We start from the raw sequence: 23,950 nt of genomic DNA, 5'->3' as shown, positions 1-23,950 counted from the left end.
CATAGTTCAACTTTGTGATGTTTTTTGTTTGCTCGATTTGAGATAAAATTAAATTGACTTCTTGCACAGAGGATGATCTGATAATTCTGGAAATGATGGCTAGATTTTTGGCTCTTGCTATTCCATGCTCCGATATTTTAAAAGGAACTTTGAATTGCTTCTTTTGTTGTGTTTCCCACCAATTGGCTACATATGAGCCTTGATAGAAATACACACCGGTGGGTAAATTTTCCGAGTTATTGTAGGACTGTTTAACTTTTTTTTTTTCGATACCTGTTTTTTTGACCGCCGTGTGTTTTGGTTCCTGTTCGTTGTGTTTGTTCGGGGAGTTGCTGCTGAGTGAGGTGAGCTGGTTGGGTTGAGCGATTAGCTGGTCCATTTGGGAAGATGGCTCGTCTGGCTGTCCGCTTAGCAAGTCAGTTTGGACGTTAACCTGGTTGGTCTGCCCCTCCGCTGCGCCGTTTGGGGATGCTCTACTGTGAAGAGCGCTTGGAGTTCCCCTCCCGTTTGGAGTTCCCCTCCCGTTTGGTGAGCCCCTCCCGTTTGGTGAGCCCCTCCCGTTTGGTGAGCCCCTCCCGTTTGGCGTGCCCCTCCCGTCCGACATGTCCCTCATGCTGGGTTTAAGCAAATCGTTAAAGAGTTTTTCACTCTTCTGCGTGCTTTTAATGGCTTGGAGCATCTTCTCCTTCTGCTCGTGGGTTAAGCTGTCGTAGCATTTCAGGGCGTTGTTAAGGTTACTAATACGAAGGTTCCTAGAAAGGATAGCTAAGATCATACATTTTTCGATCCCGAATTCGGCTATCTTATATGGCATTTTAATTTGCTTCTTCGTTTTATCATCAATCCAATTAGCAATAAAGGATCGGGACACTCTACTGTAGAATACACCCGTGGGTAGATACTTGTATTTAATCACTGTGTTTTCATCCGACTGGGGTTCGAAGCATGTGCTGCCATCGTTTGGGTTGCTTCGGCTAGTTGCACTTCGGCTGTTGGCATTTCTGGCACTGCTATCGTTGCTTCCCACACTGTAATAATTACCGGCAGAGTTAAAATTAGCGTTTGCACTTCCGAAGTTATTACTATAGTAATAGTAGCTGCTGCTATTGGTACCACCATTGAGATGGTTGTAATTGTCTACCTTGGATTTATTTCTATAACTTCTTTTTTCTAAATAGTTTAATTTTTCGTATACTTCATCTTTTTCGTTAATAGGTGTGTTTTTTTCTGCGTTCTGTGTTTTTTTTCTAGTGATTATGTTGCTGTGGTTGGGTTGTGTTCTCTTGGCGTTGTTGTGGTTAGTGGGTCGGTTGCTGTGATATCCTCCTCCCGGGTGGCCGCTCTGCTGGGCGATTGCGCCGTCACGGTCATGGGCGGTTCCCCCCCCACAGACGGCATTAGCGTTGATGTTATCGCTTCCGTTTCCGTTTCCGTTAGCGCTAGTGTTCCCCTTGGGGTCATAATTTTTGAGTTGCCCTACTTGTCCACTTTTTTTAAAATGATCCCTATCATTCTGATCGACGTAGCCAAAGGCTAACTTGCAGAAGTAGCTACTGTCCACATTTTTTAAATTTTTCAAGTTCATATAATTTTTTTTGTCTTGATTGATTATTTCGTTTAATGTGTTTCCTCTCCATTTTTTTGTGTACAGGAGGTATTTATCTCCTCTGAAAACGCTTCCGTATAGAATGGAGATTACTCTCTCCTTTTCCCTTTTACTATTTGCAATACTTTTTTTTATTTCTTCTTTTGTACATCCAAGACTTTTTCTAATTATTTTTTGCCACACATTGTGACACTTTCTGATTTTTTTTTGCTTCTTTACATATTGCAATTCGTTTTCGTCAAAATGATTCATATTTTTTCTTGCGTCTTTTTGATGAAGAGAGAAGTGGGTGGCGAACAGAGTTGGCACTGGGGAGGGGGGTAAAACATCCCCGTTGTTGTGTCTATATCGGGGTATGCAACGTTGGGGAGGGTGCCACCTCAGACAATTTACGTCACGTCAGTCAGTTCGACCTACTTGATGAAGTTGGAATTGTTTAGCAGAGCGAAGGGAGTTTTTATTTCCGTAAATAAATATATGTTTATGGAGGTACTCAGCAAAGTGGTGCACTTTTGTCTACAAAATGGGGGTGAGAAGACACGTCTGAGAAGGGTGGGAGGCTTTTTTGTGTATGTTGTGCTGTTTCTTTTTTGGATGCCTCTTCCGTTTTCTCACTTCACGCGAAATGCGCAAGCTGGTTAAAAAAAAAAAAGTCAAAGAGGTGAAACTGCTCAGGGGCATAAAAATTTACAACGCTGTCGTTTGCCCCAGTAGGACGCGTGGGGAAGAACAAACAGGAAAAAAAAAAAAAAAAAAAAGTTGAATGCTAATGTAAAGGTGAAGGTAAAGGTAAAGGCAACGGTAACGGCAAAGGCAAAGGCAAAGGTATATATGGGAGAACAGGTAAACTCGTGAATATTTAAAGTGAAGATTTAAAGAAGCGATCATTTAAAGCAGTAGCCGTTTAACCAAGCGAGCATTAAAACAAGAGAACAATCAAACAAGGGATCACTTAAGCGAGCGAACAATCAAACGAGCGAACAATCAAACAAGGGAACAATCAAACGAGTGAACAATCAAACGAGCGAACAATCAAACGAGTGAACAATCAAACATTTCGCAATCTTCACCTTTCAAGCGATACTCTTGTGAGAAATAAACAAAATCAAACCAAACGCGCGCGTGTAGAAAATTATTTTTCACAAAAATGGGCAAAAAGTAAAAAATAAAAAAAAAAAAAAAAAAAAGAAGAGATCAAATGGGGGTGGGAAATATATTTACTTATTTACTGATAGAAGAAAAAGCACAAAACAAATCTCAGCTACGAAGCATGCGAGAGGGACTAAACTTAAATTTTACAACTTCCGTTTCGCGCTTTGCAGATTTGCCTATTTGCAGATATTAAACATATATATGTACGCATGTGACACAGGGCCACAGGGAGCAGTCTGATATAAAAAAAAAAAAAAAAAAAAAAAAATGGAGGCAACTCTGCGCATGCATGGATACACACATATATATTGTGGTAGAACAAATGGTGATGCTATTAACAGGAAGGAGGAGGTGAGGGGTAAAACATTCCTTATAAATGCCACTCCCCCCCGTAGAACATATCTTTTGCGTGTCCTCTTCTTGGACTTTCCTCCATGTCTTCTGTTCCCATCCTGTCATTACCCCCTTTGTTAATTTTTTTTTTTTTTTTTTGCAAGTCGAATGTCTACAACTTATTTCGACAATGGGTGAAATGGTGGGGGAGCTCATTTTAATGCGTCTCGCGAGATGCGTGCTGTGCGGGAGGACAACTATGTGGGTTGGTTTGCCTGCATATATAAGTACCCCTGCATGCGTATCTTCCCGATGTTAAAAAAAAAAAAATGAGAGAAGAAGAAGGAGAGCAAACGGGGGTCACCTAACTGCGTTACAATATTACGTGTGCATTTTACTGACGTGGGTGGAGTAGGACGAGGGGGTACGCACATGCGTACGTACATTCATGTGCAGGGGTACCTACGCGGGTAGCAACGCGTGTAGCAACGCATGTAACTACGCACGTAACTACGCACGTAACTACGCATGTGTGTTGTGGGGGATGCGCGTCCAGCATATATACTACATGATTGATTTTTCTCGGGGTGGCCTGAATGCTCCTGGAGGAGGCCAAGAGCCACGGACATGGTCTGCCTACTACAGAGGGGTGGGGGGACAATCGTGTGAGTCTAACTATACGCACAGCTATACACGCAAGCGTGCGCAGGGGTGTCCTAAAATTTGCGCCGCGTGAATGGAGGACGGATGGTTGTGCGTATGGATGTACGAGCGGATGTACGTGCAGATGTAGGGGACCTACGTAGGCATGCGTAGGGCTACCTTTTGAGGGTGAAAAAGTCGGTTGCTTCTAGCTCCAAAATTGGCATATGTGGTGTTTAACCAAATGGAGATTAATAAGTTTTTTTTTTTTTTCCGATAACGTTACCATGGAGTGTACACGTCCATGCCTTTTCCGATGCGCCCATTTGTGAATTAATTTTTTCCCCTCTGTCTGTGTGTGTGGGTAAATAACTGCGATGAGAACCTCCGCGTGCAACAGAACATATAGGGAACTACAAAGCTCTGCTGGATAGTACCAACCATTTGGTGGTGCACATCCATGAAGGTATTCAAAAGTGTGTTGAAATAAAATTTGGGATGTTCATGCGAGGGGGCATATGTAGCTGCGTATTTTTAAGCGCACATTTTGTTGAGAAGTAGGATGGTGCGGCATTCTAAGTGATGTTTTTTTTTTTTTTTTAACGCACGAATGGATTTGTACCAAATGCACAAATGTGACATTTCCGATTGGTACCTCCCACCCGTTTTGGAGGCCCCCTGCCCCAATTGTGTTTGCTTTGATATGCATAAAAAATGTGATGCATTTTTTTCTCCACGAGAATTACGCCGTGTGTATGCATAGGTGCGTCTGCAGATTGGCACAACGAGGCGAAAGAAATGGCAGAGCGCGGGGGAAAAACAAGTGCTCAGCGCGAAAGGGACTTATGTGAAGAGACCCTCATGTTATGCCGCGAGTAGGAGTCTCGAATAGGAGCCGCTAACAGGAGCCGCTAACAGGAGCCGCCAACAGGAGCCGCCAACACAGTCTGCATAACCACCCGGCATGCTAACTTGATTTACTTTCCCTTTTTCGCTTCGAAGTGAGGAATGCACATTTTGGGCAAAGACGGGGAGGGAAGTTTGCTCCTGGGAGTGAGCATCTCGGGAGTGACCATTCCCTGGACGCATGACAATCACCAAAGGGGGGGAGAAGTAAACGGATAATAGAGCGATCGGACAAGAAAAGAAGTGTGTTACGGGAGAGCAAATTGGTTGGGGCGAGAAGGAAAACCTTCATCTGACAATATAGGGAACCTCCCTCCTGAGACGGAACATGAGAGTTATTTTTTTTTTTTTGCGTTATGAAGGATGCAAGCATATGTACTTGTATGCGGAGGAAAATTTTTTTTTTCGAATAAACACTCGTGAGACGCACACCGTTAGGAAGGCAAATATCGGAGGGATAAAATGGCTCGAACAAAGTGTTGCAAAAGAAGAAAAGTCGTATAACCTCATTTCAGTGCTGTTTAATTTTTGCAATTTTTCCTGGGGGAGAACACACCGTCAGTAAGTCCAAAAAAGGAAAAAAAAAAAAAAAAATGCTCCAATTGGGACAATCAGATATAGTGATGTAAAGTATGTCCCGGCATTAATATAAATATTATTTGCATTTTCGTTGCTAATTTGTTTCAAGAGGGAAGACAGAGAGGAGTAAAAATACACTGCATGTGTCCTACCGCGCACATAGTTGTGTACATACGCGAATAGAGCTGTACGTACAGCAAAACGGAAAAGGAAAAACGAAGTGATCCCCCCCAGAAGGGGCACTTGCTTAAATAATTATTTTTTTTTTTAAATGGAGTTACATACCGACTGATTTTACGTGTAGGGAAATCGACATTTTTGGATTAGGCAAGCGTAGGCACTACTTGGATTGATTATTGGGCGGGTCAATGCATCTCATCTCAACGAAGCAGAGAAAAAATTTTGCACTGAGGTGTACGTTTGCCCATGTTCTCCTCACTTGGCAGTTTTGCCTTGTGACGTACGTAGAATAATACGGTGCGCAGCACGTGGGGAATATAATTACCTCTCTACACATGCGGCCAAAGGAAATTGCTATGTGAGCGATAAATATATGAGGGACTCCGCAGGAGGGGAGTTACTTTTTTTCTGAAGCTGATGAGGAGTTCGAAAAATGGTTCAAAAAGGGGTTCGAAAAATGGTTCGAAAAATGGTTCGAAAAATGGTTCAAAAAAGGGTTCGAAAAATCGCTTGAAAAACCGCTTGAAAAATCGGAACACCCGCGCACATACTTTAAAAGGAAGCAAGTGAGACGAATGGGACACTTGGGCTTTCTGCCGAGCAGATCGTTCGTACGCATGCGGGAAGGGTGGAGCGCGAAGGGAGGATCGAGTTTATTCATAACTCATGTTGTATCATTGCAACGTTTTGTACTATTGTACCATTTTACAGTTTAATTTTGCTTCCCCGCGGAGCTGCCAAATTGGCCCTTTGCGAAAGAATTAAAAAATGCGCAATTGGTAGGACGGCAAATAAAAACGCGCAGGGAAATAATTTTTAGGACATTGGCAAGTCGGCATATGATGTTAAAGTTGCCATTTTTTTCTATAGGGCAACAACGTTTGGTCTTTTTTTTAAAAGCGGCCGCTACGTACATACATGCGAGGTGCGCAGTAGTAAACATAAACACATAAATACGTACATAAACACATAAACACATACATACATGGAAAAATATTTATTTGTTCCTCCCCTTGGGAGGCTCTACACTTCTTTGCGTAAGTAGGAAATGCTTACCCGCGCAGGTATTTTTTAATTTGTGGTTTGCAACATAATGCGATAGTGCGTGTGGGTCATTTCAATTGTGCGCACGAGTGAGAGTGGCCTCTACTGGGAATCGAAGAGATAAGGAACTCCTCGCGCAGATTTGTTTTTATCAGCTCATGAGGGAACCGAGGCGAGCAGGCTCAGGTTGATCATGTACTGACGCATGCCTGCATTTTGTATGCACGTTTGTATTATCTGTTCACTACTTGGGCACTTTAATTTGTAAATAGGGGGGGGAAGAAGCAAAAAAAAAAAAACATAAATAAATAAATAAATAAATAAATAGATAAATAAATAGTAAATAAATAAATAGATAAATAATGGGACATATAAATAATACATAATTACATATCTGCGAAAACTGATCGGGTCGAACCCCGCCGAATCGTTTCGAATGGAATGGAACTGTAGCAAAATTATCTCGGAGTGGGGAATTTTTTTTCGAAGCTTTTAGAATAGCAAAAAAAAAAAAATAAAAAATAATCCAAAATACGCTAAGAACGCTAATAGCGCTAATAACGCTAATAGTGCGAATAACAATACAATAGCGCAAGTCGCAATAATAGCGATTACAATTATAGCCATAGTTATGGTCATATAATTAATCGTACGGAAGCGCAGAAAGCGCGATATTGCGATAAACAGTAGAAGATGAGATAAACTAAACGAAGAAAAAAAAAAAACATCATAATGAATAAAAAAAAAAAAAAAAAGCCAAAAAGAAAATAGCAGCATATTTACCAGAATAAAAAGGAGAGTGAGATTGATCAATACAAATACAGCTGGATGAAAAAATAAAATTCATCCCCAATTGAGGTCGATCGATCGGTCAGTGGATCAATCGATCATACGGTCATTAGATCATACGGTCATTAGATCACACGGTCATTAGATTATACGATCGTTAGATCATCCGATCAGCCGCATTATTTTTGTCAGATAAAAAGGGGATACAAACAGCTACTACATATTGACAAGGTTCAAAGGAGCGCAAATTCCCGAAGCTACAAATTTGCGCCATTTCGAAGACTCCCCCATCATTATATTTTGTCATGGAGACATAGGTCCTTTCCACACGGGAGGCAAAATACCATAGGGACTAAAATAACTAACACTAGGGAATGGGCCGTTTCGTGTTTTTGCATAGCCAGGTAGAGGTACATGCACGTGTATATATTTTCGGCGCTCTCAAGCGTTTACGTGCGTGCCTAATCATATAGATGATAGGTCGTCCCACGTGCAAGCCCCAGTTGGATAAGCGTCATCCTGCCGGCAGGGCAAGCGCGAAGTTATTACCTGTGGATGAACCCACCCGAATCTGTGCCTAGCGCGGAGCTGTATCGCGGAGCTGTGTCGCGGAGCATCTAAGGCAGAGTCACGGGGTCCCATATATACGTACCTATATTTATCCCTTGTGTGTATTCCTATCCGCGGCCAAGGCCCCCCACTCAAAAGAAGGAAGCAAAAAAAGGAAGCATAAAGAGGAAGCATAAAGAGGAAGCATAAAAAGGAAGCATAAAAAGGAGCATAAAAAGGAGCATAAAAAGGAGCATAAAAAGGAGCATAAAAAGGAGCAAAACAATTGGCAGAAAAACCACATCACTTACTTGCGCGGTCCAAGATGAAGCTAATCGAGTTCAGGTTGGCCATGCCGCTAAGCATGGAGGAGTATCGAATCTGCCAGCGATACCTTCTGGCAAAGGTCTCACACGAGGATGCAGACAATACAATCAATGGAGTGGAAGAGAGTAAAAGAACAGATGGAAGAAGCCTAGTGTTATTTAAAAAGGGAACATATGAAGATAACAATGGAGAGTTAGGAGATTACACATTCAAGAGAATGAACCTTGTAAATAAAATACCAAAATGGTTGCTAAATTTTGTGAATCCAAAATATTGTCTTATAGATGAAAAATCATGGAACTCTTATCCCTATTTAAAGATCGTGTACGAAACTGCTGGATTTCCTAAAGCACATGTACAAGTAGAATCAGGTTACCATTCAGGGTTCAATACAGAGGATAATATGTTCAATATTTCGGAGGAGTTACTTCCACAGAGGAAGGTTATTCTAATAGATATAGCGAATGATAAAGTGAGTCCTAAGGACTACGTACCTGAAGAAGACCCATCCATTTTTTACAGTGAAAAAGCAAAAAGAGGAAGACTAGGAGAAAATTGGATTGAGAATAGCAAAGTTATTATGACATGTTATAAATTATTTAGTATAGATATTCCTTACTTTGGGATTTTTTGCTCTAAGTTAGAAAACTGGATTGTAGGTGTGATTAAGGATAGCTTATTGAGATATCATCGTAAGGCACTATGCTGGATTGATCATTGGTATGACTTAACTGAGGTAGATGTACATAAATTCGAAGATGAGATACAGAAAAATTTAGAAAATTTTTGGAAAGAAGTTGGGCTTGATGTAGAAGCAGATTCGTCCGTGGCTGTGCAGTTTATGGCTGACCGAGAAGCTCGTAGTTCTAGTACACAAATTGCGTATGATTCCGTTGAGGGAGAGAATATCGAAATGGATGAAGCATCCATTGGTGCTATCAAGGATGAGTCTCCTGATGGAGACGTTGCCTGTGTTGCTCCGCCTGCTGCTCCGTCTGCTGCTCCGTCTGCCGCTCCGTCTGCTCCTCCTCCTCCTGCTTTTGTCCCTCCTCCTCCTTCTCCTTTTCCTCCTGCTGCTCCGATAAAAGAGCAGGCGAAAAAAATTCCTGACGTTAAAGGTAGTAGTACCCCTTCTGTTGTAAGCACTAGCGCATCTGAGGCATCGGAAATCTCGGAGAGCCAACCAAGGAAGAAAAACGAAGATAGGAAGAAAAAGAAGAAAAAGAAAAAGGGAAGCGAAGGGGGGAAGGAGAGTGAACGTAAGGAGAGTGAACGTAAGGAGAGTGAACGTAAGGAGAGTGAACGTAAGAAGAGCTCCCTGTCGAAAGACCAAAAGGGAAGTAAAAAGGGAGGAGACGTGGAAGAAAAAGCAGTAAAAGAAGTGGAAGAAGTGAAAGAAGTGGAAGAAGTGAAAGAAGTGGAAGAAGTGGAAGAAGTAAAAGAAGACGAAAAAGTAAACGAAGTGGAAGACGAAAAAGTAAACGAAGTAGAAGACGAAAAAGTAAATGATGGTCCCCATCCAAGTGAAAGTCAAGGTAACCAAGAAGGGGGAGGATCTTCGAAGCTCAGAGGAGCTGCTACAGCAACCCAAACGGAGGAAGAAGGCCATTTCCAAAATTCCGAAGCGGGAGAAGAAGCAGAGGAAACCAATTCGGGTACGTTGAATGTGGACGATGGAGCCCACTCGCAGAAGCAAGAACCCATTGGGGATGCAGAAGTGGGGGAAGGAAACAGCAACAAGAAAGTGGCGGAGGAAGAAGGACCCACGAAGACGAAAAGGTCCAAGGGTAGTAAATCATCAGAGGGAAGAACCTCAAAGGATGAAACCAAGAAGAAAAAGTCCGACAAGTCGTTATCCTCAGGTAGAAAGGAAGAAGGCATGAGGAAGGTAGAAGAAGAAGCACAAAAAAGCAGGACGCTTTTTACACCAAGTGATACCAAAATTAGGAGCCGACTTCTGAGAGAGGTGCATAATGTAGAAGAGGATGCTCTCCTAAGGGAGGACGAAGAAGGGGAAGGGGAAGGAGCAGAAGGAGTGGTGGTGTCCCCCATGGCAGGAAGAACAGACGACCATGGCAACATCGTGCAGAAGAACTTAAACAGAGATGCGGTTCAAATGGGAACAGAATCTCATCATGTTGATTTAGCGTTTTCATACAAGGGGGGTCAACCGCTGCATGGTCAGTATGCAGAGTATCTACACCGAGTAAACGAAGGAGTGGTTCGCCCATGGAAGTTACACTACGTTTTCGTGACAAAAAATAAAATGAGCTCCGTAGAAGGTGGACTGATGAACCCTTTGTCAGCAGAACAACACGTGAAAGGTCTCCATGTGAAGAGGATCGGAAAATTTAAAGGAGGGGACGGCTTACTTATGGCCAGCCCCTTCACCCAAAGGATGTACATGTTGAATTATAAAAATGGAACACAGATGAGGAAGTGCAAGATTGATGTCGCGAATAATGGAGAAGGAGTAAATGATCTGCTTCTCTCCCTTAAGAAGAAGTACCTTTGGGAGGATAAAGGAAATGGTTTATTCACCCCAATTGATTTGGAAAATTTTTATCCACGTGAAGGGAGCGGAAGAGTGGAGTGTATGTCCTGGGAGGGATACTCAGTGCCATCTAACGATGGGAACACTATTTTGAATTCCTTTAGCGTGGTTAATAATGCCGTGGAAGACAATCAAATTTTGAACGAGTTTGTAGAGAACATGGAGAGTATAAACAATTACAGGAGAGACATGAGACGCAAAGATAGTGACACGTCCCTTAGCCTCTTTTATATCATCGTAGTGGTATCTTTTGTGTATTTATTCATGTCCGTTTATAAACGCTTTAGGTCCCTTTTTTACGTCCTGCTGTCTGCTTTCATGTGCGCATGTGCATTCGTGTACTATGAGTATTGGAACCTCTCCTGCTTCGACCATGGCAATAATGGGCACAAGCTTTCCATGAGCGTCCCAGCGAGCATTAACTCAGTGACGTCCTTCCTAGCTGACGAGAGGAAGCAACAATCCCGAGAGGAGTTTTACAACACCATTTACAGTAGCCTTTACGATAACATTTACCAGATGAATAAGTGGACGATGAACAAGTCGACGCTGAACAAGTGGACGCGGAACTTCGCATCGAACTCCCTCAATGCGCAGTTCCAAAGCGCAGTTTTGAGCAACTTTAATGAAATGCTTTCCTCCAAAAATGTGAAGTATGCTCAATATATGATGAACACCTTATGGGGGAAGAAATGAGAAAAAGTAAATGGACGTTAAAGCGAATGAAGATCTTCTACTTTGATGGAATTAACCGGCAGTGATGTGAACCGTTTTTTTTTTTTAAAGCCAAAAAATGGAGGCGCGCATTTGTATTATATAGCCATCTTTGTGGAGAGGGTCCATCGGTGGGAGTAAAAAGATGGCCTGGTGTCAATCTACTCGGAGGAATGGAAGAAACCCTGTATGAGGAGAGTGAAAAGGAGGGGTGGGGTAGAGCTATCAGCAGAGAGCCGAGTTTAAGCCTTTTAGACTTATCGGAGGGGGAAGAGCTGGTGAGGCAAGCATGCAAAAATGTGGAGAAACTGCTGGTATAATTTAATAGACCCCCGATCGTTTGTGCATATAGCGGGAGGGCAAGAATTGTGTCACAATCGAATATGCAGATGATACGATGCAACGGGTGATCGATCATTTAAAAAATGGCATCTAAAGAAATGGCATCTAAAGAAATGGCATCTAAAGAAATGGCATCTAAAAAAATGGCATCTAAAAAAATGGCATCTAAAAAAATGGCATCTAAAAAAATGGCATCTAAAAAAATTGCATTACGAGGCAACCACAGAATTATGCTTTCCTTCTCGCGGGGGCTATTTCTAGATAAGGTATAATTTGTGGAGATTCTGGGCAGGGTGTAAAAAAAAAAAGAGTGTTGGTATCTCCCAGGAGGGAGAGAGTGAGCCAACAAATCGAAGCATCTACAGTGAGAGGGATAATTCTCCGCGTGTGTAGGAGGAACGGTCAGATTGAGACTCCGCCACGAACAGATTTTTGTGGGCGGAGGAAAAATAGAGGGCATGTCAGCTGAGATCAGTTGCGTTTGTGGCGTCGTAGATATTCTACGCCGTTGTTTGATTAAGCGGGAAACGAATTCGCCTGATGTGCAGTTTTCCATGCGTACTTTACGTTTTTTTTTTTTTTTTAAATAAAAATAAGCGTAAGGAGGAAGGTATATAAAAAGGCACAGTTATGCACCGTTTGCATAAGTGCGCATAAAAATTTGCTTAACCCCCTGGGCGCGCGCGGTTTCGCAGGCAGTGCAGCCGCCCGCTTCTCTCCTTCATCCGAATTACCCGTTCGTATGTACTCACATTTTGGCCTACAATTTAAAAAACACATTTTGTCTTACCTTATCCTTCTCATCGAATCGTTTCATCTAATCGTTTCATCTAATCGTTTCATCCAATCGTTCTTATCGAATCGTTCTTATCCAATCACTCTCATCTTTTCCATCCTTTCATTCCCGTTTTTTTTTTTATTGTGTTATCCCTTACGCCCTTTCACCGCATAAATAATCCTTTTCGTTTTTTTTTCTTTTTTTTCTTTTTTTTCCTTTTTTTTTCCTTTTTTTCCTTTTTTTCCTTTTTTGAAAGCTCCGCCTGCACGGCATATATTTCCGTGCGTGGCAGCTTTGCCTCGATGATAAGCAAACATTTTAAATCATAATTTTATTTCAGTACAACTGAATTGTAGCATTCCTCATTTTGTACATTTTTTTCTTTTCTTTTAATTTATTTCATGCTCCACGTTGTAAATGCCCACACACATTTCGTGGTCCTGCATGGGGAAAAAAAAAAAAAAAATTTCGCCATTATATACCCATTTTGGTGAGTATGCACCCGTGGGTGGGTCCGCTTTCCAGGAGGAACACCAAATGCAGCAAAAAAAGAAAAAAAAAATGGTGCGGAAGCACAGCGGCACAGGAACCACCGATCACAGGATAGAAGCTCACCTGGTTGTAGTCACACCAATTTCGGTCGGACAAATTCACATCGTAATAAATTTTTCCCTTGATATCTTCCACGATGAAGTTGCCGTGTGGCAGGAACTCCACGAGTTCGATCCTGCAGGGGGGGAGTAGTAGCACAGCGGGGGGCGGAATGGTACACATAAACGGGGAAGACGTTCACTCGGCATGCTCACTCGGCATGATCACGCAGCATGATCACGCAGCATGATCACTCAGCATGATCACTCAGCATGCCCACTCAGCATGCTCACTCGGCGCAATCAATCTGCTCGTTGAAAGCGCTTTGTCTGTTCCTTTTTAATTTTCTAAATGCATCTCCCATGACGTACCCTCGACACTCAAATGTAGCAAAGTCTCTCCAGTCGTTGTCCGCTCCGCTGTCGTAGGAGCAACCGTTTTTGGTCTGTAGGGAAGGAAGAAAAAGGGGTACATAAAATATGCCACCAATAATATGTGTGCAAAAATAGGTATCAATAATGAGAAAGAACACATATGCATGTCGAGGTGAAGATGGAGACTGATGTGAAGATGGAGATTGATGTGAATTTCTTCAACTCCACCATGTTCATACCTTCACGAAGTTTATGGTGGAGTATTTGGGGTACTCAGTCCACTTGAGTAGGAAATTGGCTGTTCTGCAGGGGTCAAAGGGGAGAGTTATATTATAGGGGAAGAAGGAGGGGGTGACTCCGCACAATGCAAATAATGGGTTGTCTAGACATATAAGTGAGTAGCTTCCTTGTTAGGAGGCTTCACAACATGGGGGCTCCCTCTCATGGGGGGTTTCTCTCATGGGGGCTCCCTCTTATGTGTGCCCACATGTGGGTCTGTAGACACGGGGAAGCTACTCCCATTTATGAGTCCCTACCCCCTGCTGTTGGGAATTTCGAGAATGTCCGTGTTCCTAAATTGGATGTTTTCCCTGGTGAGGGAAGACGTGCTGTCCTTAACTGGGAAATGCGAAGGGGTAGATGTGTGGGTAAGGCGCGCAGCGTAAGATGGTGGGCAATGATGAGCAATGATGAGCAATGCTGGGCAGGCATATACATTCGCATCGCATCGCAATCGCATCACAACATGTGCGTGGGGGGGGAGGAGAAGGGAGGCCCTGCCCTCCGATTCGTACTGTTAAAGATCCACAGGAAGTCATCGTCACAGTACAGCTTCTTAACGTTTTCCAACTCGGCTTTTATTCGAAGCACGGTGTTCTTCATTTTTGATGCTTCTTCTGCGTTTGGTGTAGAGTTTTTTTTTTTTTTTATGAGAGGATCGGTTGGGAGGAGCTAGTTGGGGGCATTCTTTTCTTTTGGGGGTGGGTTCGTTGTGTGTGCTCGGTGAAGGGAGACCTTAGGGGAGGAAAGGAGGCATCCTCGTTAGGCAGTCTTTGGAGCGGTGGTGTGTGGAGCGGCGGTGTGAGGCGACCGTATAGATCGCAAATAGGACGTGCGAGGGAGAAGCCCCAATTGCTCTCTTCCCTTTTGCGAAAGAGTAGCTGGGGTGGAGGAAGTTCTGCTAGGTGCACCCCTTCACCGTGCCTTCCGACAAAAGTGGCGTGTAGCAACCCGGCGACTCCGCATGTAGAAAATGCATATTAAAATGCGAGCACGTGTTTACGCAGCTGGGAGAGTTGTAAGGTCCCATGTGCACATATCAAGGAGGAGACTATCACCCTCGCGTAAGTCATCTATGCAGTGATATATGTATGCCTCAAGAGGTGCGAGAAGCCCCGTTGCGAGTGGCTTACCTGAAGGGGGGGTTCCTCCTTTTTTGTGCACGCAAGTATGCCGTAAAAATAATTTCTTCGTTTAGCTAAAAACGTTGCTGGGGAAGGGCCCTACGGGATAGCATGCATAGTACTTTGTAAAGCTTAATTTTTTTTTGGCAACCTTTTCAATAGTTGGGAAAAGAAGGCACTAGAGCCATGACCTAATCGTTTGCTCCTCATATCTACACGTTGAGATGCTGAAAAAGGTGAAAAAAAAAAGAAAAAAAAGAAAAAAATTTCTCTCGGTACGGTCGTAGTGTAGTACAATTTGTGCGTGCAATCCGTTTAGGTCATTTTATTTTTTTTTTTTGCAATTTTTTTGTTCGAGAGAAAAAGGGAACCATTTTGAGCGCGCCAAGGATGTGCAGAAAGAATCTTTCCAAAAGGGCGTAAGCAAGCTTTTTGATTTTTTTGACTTTTATTTATTTTATTTTTATTTTTATTTTTTTTTTTATTTTTTTATTTTTTTTTTTTACGTTCCCCAATTTGCAATTATTTTAAGCATACCATGTACGAGATTGCCACTTGGTAGCCTCTTATCGTGAAGTGATAAAGAAAGGGGAGAGAGCAGAAGAATCGAGTTTGGCTTTGCAGGGTTGCCCATACTGGTAGGCATGCAAATGGGTTGGCATGTGTTTGTTTCGGCATGAAATAGGGAGCACCACGCGTGCATTTTATGCGGCATACGCGGTATACGCGGTGTACGCGGTGTACGCGGTGTACGCGGTTTATGCGATCGAAGTGTATAGTCCCGAGTGCCCTAGGCTCAGGGTGCTGCAATTTGCGCGAAGCGGCAGTTAGGCCACACTCCAAGCAATTCAGTATGCTGCCAAAAAAAAGGGAAAAGAATACACATCAGAATATTACCAAAAGAAGGGAAATAAATAAAGAGAAGAAGCGGCACGTAGTGCACAGTGGAGCGAAGAATAGAGTAGACTCTTCACAAATTGTAAGGTTGGATGTCATAAAGGGGAAGAAACCCCCCCTGCAAGTCCTTTTCTCCGCGCAGCATTGTCCAGGCTACCATGCGCAGAACAACACAATGAGTGCCGAAAAGAAGAGAAACCTCATCATCCCATTAAAATGAACCCACTCCTTTTAATATGCTTCTTGTACCTTTTTGGCTCAAATATAGAAACAGACTTTGTCTGTTTTTGTTCTACTACACAGAAGAAGGAGGGGCTAGGAAATTTGGTGGTGTCCAAGTTGAGGAATCTATTTGGAAGGAAGGAGAAGGAAAAGGAAAGAAACATAATAACATATAAATTTGTAAAACATACATGTGATGAAAAACATCAAGGAAAAAATGAAAAAAAGGAAAATCAAATCGGATTTGAAGTATCTCATGTGAATAGACTTATCTATATTAACCAATCTAAAACATTCATTCTAGGTGCATACATACCATATATATATATGAGTGTTAGAGATATATACATAGTTTTGAAAAAAATAAAAGAGTTAAATTTTAATACAGTATATACCTTTTTATTTTGGCCTGAAAATGAATATTTAGAAGATTTTTATGATACCACCAAATCGAAACTTTTTTATTTACTAAACTTTTGTGCATCTAATGGACTCTTTGTCATCTTAGACATAGGACCATATATAGATAATATTTACAACTCGAATATCCCTACTTATGTTTTGTTTAATAAAAAATTGAATGAGTATATTAGGGATGTATATATAGAGAGGGAAAAAAAAGAGAAAAAAATTGCACACAAAATTGGAGACTATTTTTTCTCCTCCAATTTATTTGGAAAGGAAAAGAGAGAGATAAAAAATGAAGATCCACAAAATGTGAAAAGGGTACATATAGAAAATGAAATAGGTAGGAAGAAAGCATCTTATATGAAGACAGATCATACATACAATAATATCTACAGCTTGTATTATTTTAAGAGAGCTATAAAATGGTTTAATTATATCCTCCCTCGTTTGAAAAAATATGCCAATGTGAATAATGGACCAATTATCTATCTAAATATTGATAAGACGTTCGATAATTACTATATGTATGTAATTATAGATTTGAAGAGAAGAAACTATTTCAGAAATATATGCAATGTGGAGAGTTATTTTAAGGGTTCCAAATCGGAGGGAGGATCATCCTTCCTACAGTGTGTCATTAACTTCTTCAAACGGGTTAGAAGGAGCTACATACTTACGCTAGGGTATGTCCTATACGCTAGGTTTAACCAGTATATGAGAATTTTAAAGGAATACGAATTAGGGTTGATGTATATTAATGAGATTTACAAGCTCGTACAATTGCATTTCGGAAAAATGAACACGCTGACAACGAACTATCCTTTCTTTAGAGATGAGTTTATTAACTCCTATGCAGGGAACAATTGCTACAATCATTTTTTTCGTAACAACTGGTTTGACAATGAGTGCATAAAGTTAAACAAACCTTGCATATGGTCACAGGTCTGGACTGGTGCCAAGTACAGCATACATAATGTGAACTCGCCTAACATTTTGAGAAGACACTTCCAGGAGCCCATCGTGTATGATGCTTCCCCGGCGATGGTTTCCCCGGTCAGCGAACTCGTGGCGCGCGAGAGCAGGAGGTTTAAGCGCGACGAGGGGGGCGAAGCGGGAGTCGAAGCGGGAGACGAAGCGGGAGTGGACGCGGGAGACGAAACGGAACCTTCCGCAGATCAGTCGGCGGACCCTTCCGCAGATCAGTCGGCGGACCCTTCCGCAAACCAATCGGCGGACCCTTCCGCAAACCAATCGGCGGACCCTTCCGCAGACCAATCGGCGCACCCTTCCGCAGACCAATCGGCGCACCCTTCTGAAGACCCCTCGGAGGACTCCCCCCAAGGGGAAATCCGCGTGGGCGTGAAAAGGGCCCATAGCAGATACAGCAGCAACAACTATATTGGCCACATAAGAAACTTCAAAGATCTGACGTACAACATATTAGTGTTTCTGGCGAAGGGAGGGGTGTTCCTCAACATATTCCCCTTCTACAGTGGCAATAACATAAACAACACGCACACGTACTTGGAGCACTACAGCAAAGAAACGGGACAGCCGCTGGACCTGTACTTTAACCAGAAGGAACCTCTATACTCACACATTAAGAAGATATTCAAAATTCTCTACAAGTATGGGCATCACTTACTCAAAAGTGAACACTACATACGGGCAGTGAAAATTTCCACGAACATTGAAATGTACGACTTTAACGCTATTAAGATCATTTGCAACCATAACATTAAGGGAAGCACTTATGTAAAAGTTGGGCCGCTCAATTACAACATCAACAGCTTTAGCTGCATTGTGTATAATGAATATAAGAAGAAAATTATTTACGATTCTTCCTTCAATTACAGTTACGAAGTTTCGTTTATTAACAGAAAGGAGGTGTACCCCCCGATTGACAAGTATTTGTACTCCCTGGACGTAGCGACGTCGGGCCCCTTGATGTGTCTGAAGGAGGACAAAAAGGAGGAAATAAAAAGTCCCACAAGGGGAGGGTTGCTTCCGAAAAGCGTTGCAAAACATATGAAAATTTTTTCGAACTTTTTCCCAAACAATTATGTACACCATGTGCACGAAATTAATGTACTTAACCACTTCTATGTGACCCTCGATTTTACAAAATTCCAGTGGTACATAATTGCTATGAGAGATGACGTCAGCTATGTGAAGTTGTTCCTCAGTAATTACAGCTTTTATGTTTATGTGTACGCGGACGGTAAGTTTATTTACGGTGGGTTTAACGAGTACAAGTACATCGAACTAGTGAACGCGAAGAAGGTCTACATTATTTGCGCAAATCTGGGTCTGGGCTTCCCAAAAGAGAAAATCAGAACGGACTTCCTCAACCACATAAATGTGAATGATTTAAAGAAGGATTATTTTTTTTTTCAAGATGGAACTAGCCAAAATGAAATAAAAAAAAAAAAAAAAAATATTAATGAAAATACCAAAGTGGATGGACAAAATGGCTACCTAGCCCTGAACACACACACACAATCAGGGGAAAAAAAAAAAAAATGAACGGATCAGGCAATAACTCACCAAAGGATGAGCACCAAAAGGGGAGCACAACATGTGTGCAAAGCGATGTGCAGAAAGAATCAGACGAAGAGGAAGCTACAAACAGTACGTGCAATCAGCGAAGCAGTATCTTCGACGATTTGGAGCACACAACGCTCGAAGTGCGTAGCAACCAAAATGGTTGCAGCAGCATGTACGATGAAAACGAACAAAGTATGCACAATTACTACTCGGGAGAAAGTACCGATACGTTCATATTCATCGTAACGAGGAATGAATACGATTTGTACAGCTGTGTTGGTCTGCATGGGGAGATAATAAAAAATGAGAAAAACGTAGAAGTGTACAAGAAAATGTACAACATGTTTGACTACACGTACATAAAACCATATTTGCTAAACAGGGGGGGAGAAAAAAGGCCAAAGAAGGGGGCAACATCAAGAAGCGGAAGCGAAAAGGTGGAACACAAAAATATGAACTTCGAAACACTGTTGGATAGTAAAAAAACGGAAATGAAAAGTATAACTAATTCGTTCATAAAAATGTGTTCTTCTGGATTTTTCTCCTTTTTTTTTAACAAAATTAAATATTATTGCAAAACGGGGATTTTTAAATATTTAAACAAATTCAGCAAGGTGAATGAGAACAGCATCAATTCGCCTCTAACGTGGTACACTTTGCTGTATTTTGTAAAAAATGTGGACTATATAAGATCCAAATACTCGCTAAAGCTATCTGCTTACGATGAAAAACGGAAAGAAATTGACGGGATGAGTCGCGGGTTTGTCTACATTAACAACCACATGTTGGGAAGCTTCTGGATAACGGACGATAAGGAAAGCTACGAAAATGAAATAAATGAAGAAAAAAAATTAAAGAAAAGAAAAAAAATGAAAAAGGAAAAAAAAACCAAGTTTGCAACGAATGAAAATTTAATTAGTATCCCACTAACACGGTACATGCGCATACCAACCGACTGGCTGATCGAAGGAATCAACGTGGTCATCGTGTTTGACGAATTTGGGGGCAACCCCTACAAAGTCGAAATCGTTCGTGAAGTGCTACAAGGGGGGGTATACCGGCTAACCAAGAAGGAGAAGTATGTAAATTGGATTTTGTTTCTTTTCATTTTGAGCATTATCGTTTTCATTACGTACTTTTGCTTCAAGGCTCTGCACAACTATTTTAAAATTAAGGAGGAGAAGGAGAGGAACAAGCAGAATTATCAAAATATTATCGAAAATATCATTACGCATAATATTTATGTGAACAGCTCGTACGATGATGCCACGGAGGAAACGGCGTCCGAGGACATTCAGAATGTCAGCGAGTTTTTGGACTCCTGAGTTGGCTCGGCGTAGCAGCGATTGATTTTTTTTGTCATTTTTGCAGTGCAGCGCGGTCATTAAGACGGCTACTACGTGGTTGGGCTGTTTGGCGGTTTCGCCGCTAAGTTGTTGCACCTGGCGTATTTTTCCTTTTACCCTTTTTTGTTGAATAATCCTTTCGGCGCCTTGGCTTCGTCTCGCCGCCTCCACTGCATTGTCTTTACTTCGCCCACCTTTGCTTCGCCTTTTTTTTGTTCTCAAATGAGTCGTTATTTTTTTTGGACAGCTCCTTCTACACGGAGCACATTCTGCGAGAATAGCAAATGTGCTAAGGCGCCCACGCACAGGTATGTGCGTTCACTTAAGTGAACGGCTTTGCACTCACCCACATGTGTGTGCCGCTCTTCTGATAGACTGCCGAGACGTATTCATTAATTTTTTAAAACGAATTTGCGTTTAATACGATTAGGAAGCACCAAAACAAAAAAAAAAGAAAAAAAGGAAAAAAAAAAGGAAATAAAGTTAAAATTAAAATTAAAGTTAAAATTAGTATTAATGTTATGAATTTTAAAACATGCGTTTTGGTCTGCATCAAAAGGAACGTTAGGGGGACAAAAACAAAGCATACGTTAAAACAAAAAAAAAAAAAAAGTGATGAATGGGAGGTAGGGATGGGGGGCATGTGGAAGCGCCTGGATATGGTAACATAGAGCCCGTGCGAGGGGCTAGTAAGTGGGGCGGAGGAATTTACATCGACGGAGGCGTGTTGTAGGTTAGAGCAACACGGGGAGGGTGCGCTAAGCGGGAGGCACAAATGAAGGGGCTAACAAGGCGATCAGGCTAACAAGGCGATCAGGCTAGCAAAGCGATCAGGCTAGCAAAACGATCAGGTTAACAAAGCGATCAGGCTAACAAAGCGATCAGGATAACAAAACGATCAGGATAACAAAACGATCAGGCTAACAAAACGATCAGGCTAACAAAACGATCAGGCTAACAAAGCGATCAGGCTAACAAAGCGATGAGGCTAAATTTTATCGCTGCCTGCACTCCTGCACGTGTGCTTCGTCTTGACTATGCTATCCATGTAGAAGTACATGATGAAGTTGAAGAAGAAGGGCACGATGATCATCACCACGAGGAGCTTGTACCTCATGTCACTGATGTGAGCTATGGTTCCCATGACGAGCATGTTAAAGATCGGAGAGAAGAAGAAAAAAATCAGCAAAGATATAAGCTTTGCCGTTAGAACTACAGAGACCCACATGAAAATATTTTGAAATAAATTCATATCCATGTAATTTTCTTCAATTTTTTTGTAAATCTCTGAATTTTTATTGTCATATGTAGCTACATTTTCTTTATCGTGATCACTATTTTCGTTTAGCTGAATGCAAATTTCTCCATTGGGGGTTTCGTCCGTCAGTAATTTTAACTCGTTTTTGTAGTCTTCGCAGTTGTTGTTGTAGTACTTTTTATACTTGTTGTATTGGTTGCACTCTTCGTAGGTGTTTTGTTCTTTCCGTGTGTCGGTTACATGGCCCGCGTCGCCATGTCCTCCTCGCTGTTCGCGCTTGTTCGCTTCCTCCGGGTGTGCGCTTGTGCGGTTGGTCTCGTTGGTCTCGTCGGTCTCGTTCATTGGCCGCATTTCATTCGCTTCATTCGTTTTATTCGTTTTATTTGTATTGATGGGCCCCTGGACCTTTACTTCCCCGGTTGTCGCACCTCCGTTGGGCGCGAGGTGCTTTCCTACACTCTTGCAGGGGGCTACATTGTGAAGGGCATTTTCCGTGGTGCCCGGGTTACTATGATTGGTCCTTTCCAAATTGTTTGAACCATTTTGTGGAGCCTCATTTGGGGAAGACACGCCCGTTGCTCCGTTTGCGGAAAACGTACCGGTTGCTCTGTTTGCGGAAAACGTACCGGTTACTTCGCTTGAGTTAAACGTACCGGCATGGTCCTTTTGTGGGGGTCCACTGTTCACATTGGATGGGTTGGAAGAAATATCAGAGTGACCTTTTTTTGTTGTTCTCATAGTACCCCCACTTTTGCTCTTTTCCCCTTTCTGTACGTCATTACTGTTCGCAAAGTTGACGAAAGAGGAATAATGAGAAAGAGCATCAATCGGCTTGTATATAGAAGCTATAGAATTGTTGTGAAGATAGTCCTTTCTAAATTTTAGAAACTTAAATAATGCAAATAATTTATATTCTATGTATAGACCTAATGTTGCATCAATTATTATTTGAACAAAATAAATAGAGCATTCGTCCATTTCAATTTTGTACAGATAGGACAGCAGGTGGTATCGGAAAATGAATATGCAGGAAAATATGTTTGTTATGTGTAGTGTTACTGATCCACATATGATAACAATTACGTCCTTCAAAAATTTGATGAATTTTCTTCTTGGCTTCTCGAAGAGGTACTTGGTTATTAATATGCCTATGGAAACACACCCTATGAAGACCTGCACGAACACGCCAAATTCTCCCGGTATTAGAACGCACTGCTCGCTCATATTTTTTTAGTTCGTGGGTGTGCGCCTGCTGGAGATGTTCGGTTTGGCCGTTCCCCTGTTGGAGATGTTCGGTTTGGCCGTTCCCCTGTTGGAGGTGTTCGGTTTGGCTGTTCCCCCGTTGGAGGTGTTCGGTTTGGCCGTTCCCCTGTTGGGGCTGTTCGGTTTGGCCGTTCCCCTGTTGGGGCTGTTCGGTTTGGCTGTGCGCCTTGCGTCGTTGCTTCTCGTTTGCGCTCGTTGGGTTGCGATTCGTGCTGGTCGCGCTGCCTCGGTCTGCACGTCGTTTCTATATTCCTGCTTTTTCTCGTTTAATTTTTCCTATTCTTCTTGCTCTTCTTACTCTTCTTGCTCTTCTTATTCTTCTTGCTCTTCTTATTCTTCTTACCCTGCTTGCTCTTCTTATTCTTCTTACCCTGCTTGTTCTTTTTTTTTTTTCCTTGCGCGCTTTCCTCTCAAAGGCGTTCACCGCTGCTCCGCTGACGCATAACTTGGTGAAGCGCAAAATGCCATTAGGGGCGAAGACAAATCATGTTTATAAATTTAGCAAATTTCTGTTTAAACGTAGAAAGCGTTAAAACAAAAAGTTACATTGGCCGAGGCCCCACTGTGTAGGCACCCTTTCGCTTTGTATACACAGCTTTGGGGATAGCGTTTGCTTTTAACCAGCTAGCCATTACATCGACCTTGTACTTTTCTTTTGCGCAATTTTGGCTGCCTTCCTCAGGGGGTCAGCGGGGAAAATAAACGAGCAAAAAGGCGGACGTACTTGTGTGTACATGCAAACATACGTATGGTACGAACTAAGAGCGGTGGGAGTATATTTCTTTGCAGCGCCCCTTGGGGTGCGGTGGGAAAAAATTGAATTAACGAATTGGCGAATTGGCTAATTGACGAATTGGCGAATTGACGAATTGGCGAATTGACGAAATGACGAATTGACGAATTGGCGAATTAACGAACTGACGAAATGACGAATTAACGAACTGACGAAATAACGAATTAACGAACTGACAAAATGACGAATTAACGAACTGACGAATTAACGAATTAACCTTTTTGATCGAACGCGCTGAGGGGGGAAAGAACAAAAAAAAAATGAAAAAAAAAAAGAAAAAAAAAAATACAGAGAAGCAACAACAAAATTGTAAAAAAATTATAAACAAGTCATATTTTTTTTTTTTTTTTTTT

At 42.0% G+C, this 23,950-nt stretch overlaps 5 protein-coding genes across 5 annotated transcripts; 2 read left to right on the top strand and 3 right to left on the bottom strand.

Moving 5' to 3' along the window:
- Positions 1-11: 11 nt before the first annotated feature.
- PCYB_121280 (hypothetical protein) lies at positions 12-1,858 on the bottom strand (the record flags this gene model as incomplete). The annotated part of the gene is made up of 1 exon (XM_004223459.1): positions 12-1,858. A coding segment is annotated over one exon (1,847 nt), but the record flags the coding sequence as incomplete, so codon positions are not given.
- Positions 1,859-8,105: 6,247 nt separating this feature from the next.
- PCYB_121270 (phosphatidylinositol transfer domain containing protein) lies at positions 8,106-11,357 on the top strand (the record flags this gene model as incomplete). Its single annotated transcript, XM_004223458.1, has 2 exons — positions 8,106-8,762; positions 8,805-11,357. The coding sequence occupies 2 exons, from the start codon at positions 8,106-8,108 to the stop codon at positions 11,355-11,357; spliced, it is 3,210 nt and encodes a 1,069-aa protein (XP_004223506.1).
- A 1,527-nt stretch (positions 11,358-12,884) lies between these two features.
- PCYB_121260 (hypothetical protein) lies at positions 12,885-14,342 on the bottom strand (the record flags this gene model as incomplete). The annotated part of the gene is made up of 6 exons (XM_004223457.1): positions 12,885-12,935; positions 13,111-13,222; positions 13,380-13,531; positions 13,700-13,763; positions 13,997-14,078; positions 14,255-14,342. The coding sequence occupies 6 exons, from the start codon at positions 14,340-14,342 to the stop codon at positions 12,885-12,887; spliced, it is 549 nt and encodes a 182-aa protein (XP_004223505.1).
- Positions 14,343-15,976: 1,634 nt separating this feature from the next.
- PCYB_121250 (hypothetical protein) lies at positions 15,977-20,262 on the top strand (the record flags this gene model as incomplete). Its single annotated transcript, XM_004223456.1, has 2 exons — positions 15,977-18,847; positions 18,991-20,262. 2 exons carry the CDS (start codon positions 15,977-15,979, stop codon positions 20,260-20,262), a joined length of 4,143 nt encoding a protein of 1,380 aa, XP_004223504.1.
- A 729-nt stretch (positions 20,263-20,991) lies between these two features.
- Positions 20,992-22,765, bottom strand: PCYB_121240 (hypothetical protein; the record flags this gene model as incomplete). The annotated part of the gene is made up of 2 exons (XM_004223455.1): positions 20,992-21,041; positions 21,295-22,765. 2 exons carry the CDS (start codon positions 22,763-22,765, stop codon positions 20,992-20,994), a joined length of 1,521 nt encoding a protein of 506 aa, XP_004223503.1.
- Between the last annotated feature and the right edge of the window lie 1,185 nt (positions 22,766-23,950).

The sequence above is a fragment of the Plasmodium cynomolgi genome, chromosome 12 (assembly GCF_000321355.1).
Source record: "Plasmodium cynomolgi strain B DNA, chromosome 12, whole genome shotgun sequence".
In the NCBI taxonomy this organism is placed as follows: Eukaryota; Apicomplexa; class Aconoidasida; order Haemosporida; family Plasmodiidae; genus Plasmodium; species Plasmodium cynomolgi.
The sequence above is the reverse complement of the archived record's forward strand: the minus strand, read 5'-3'. Positions and strand labels throughout refer to the sequence as shown.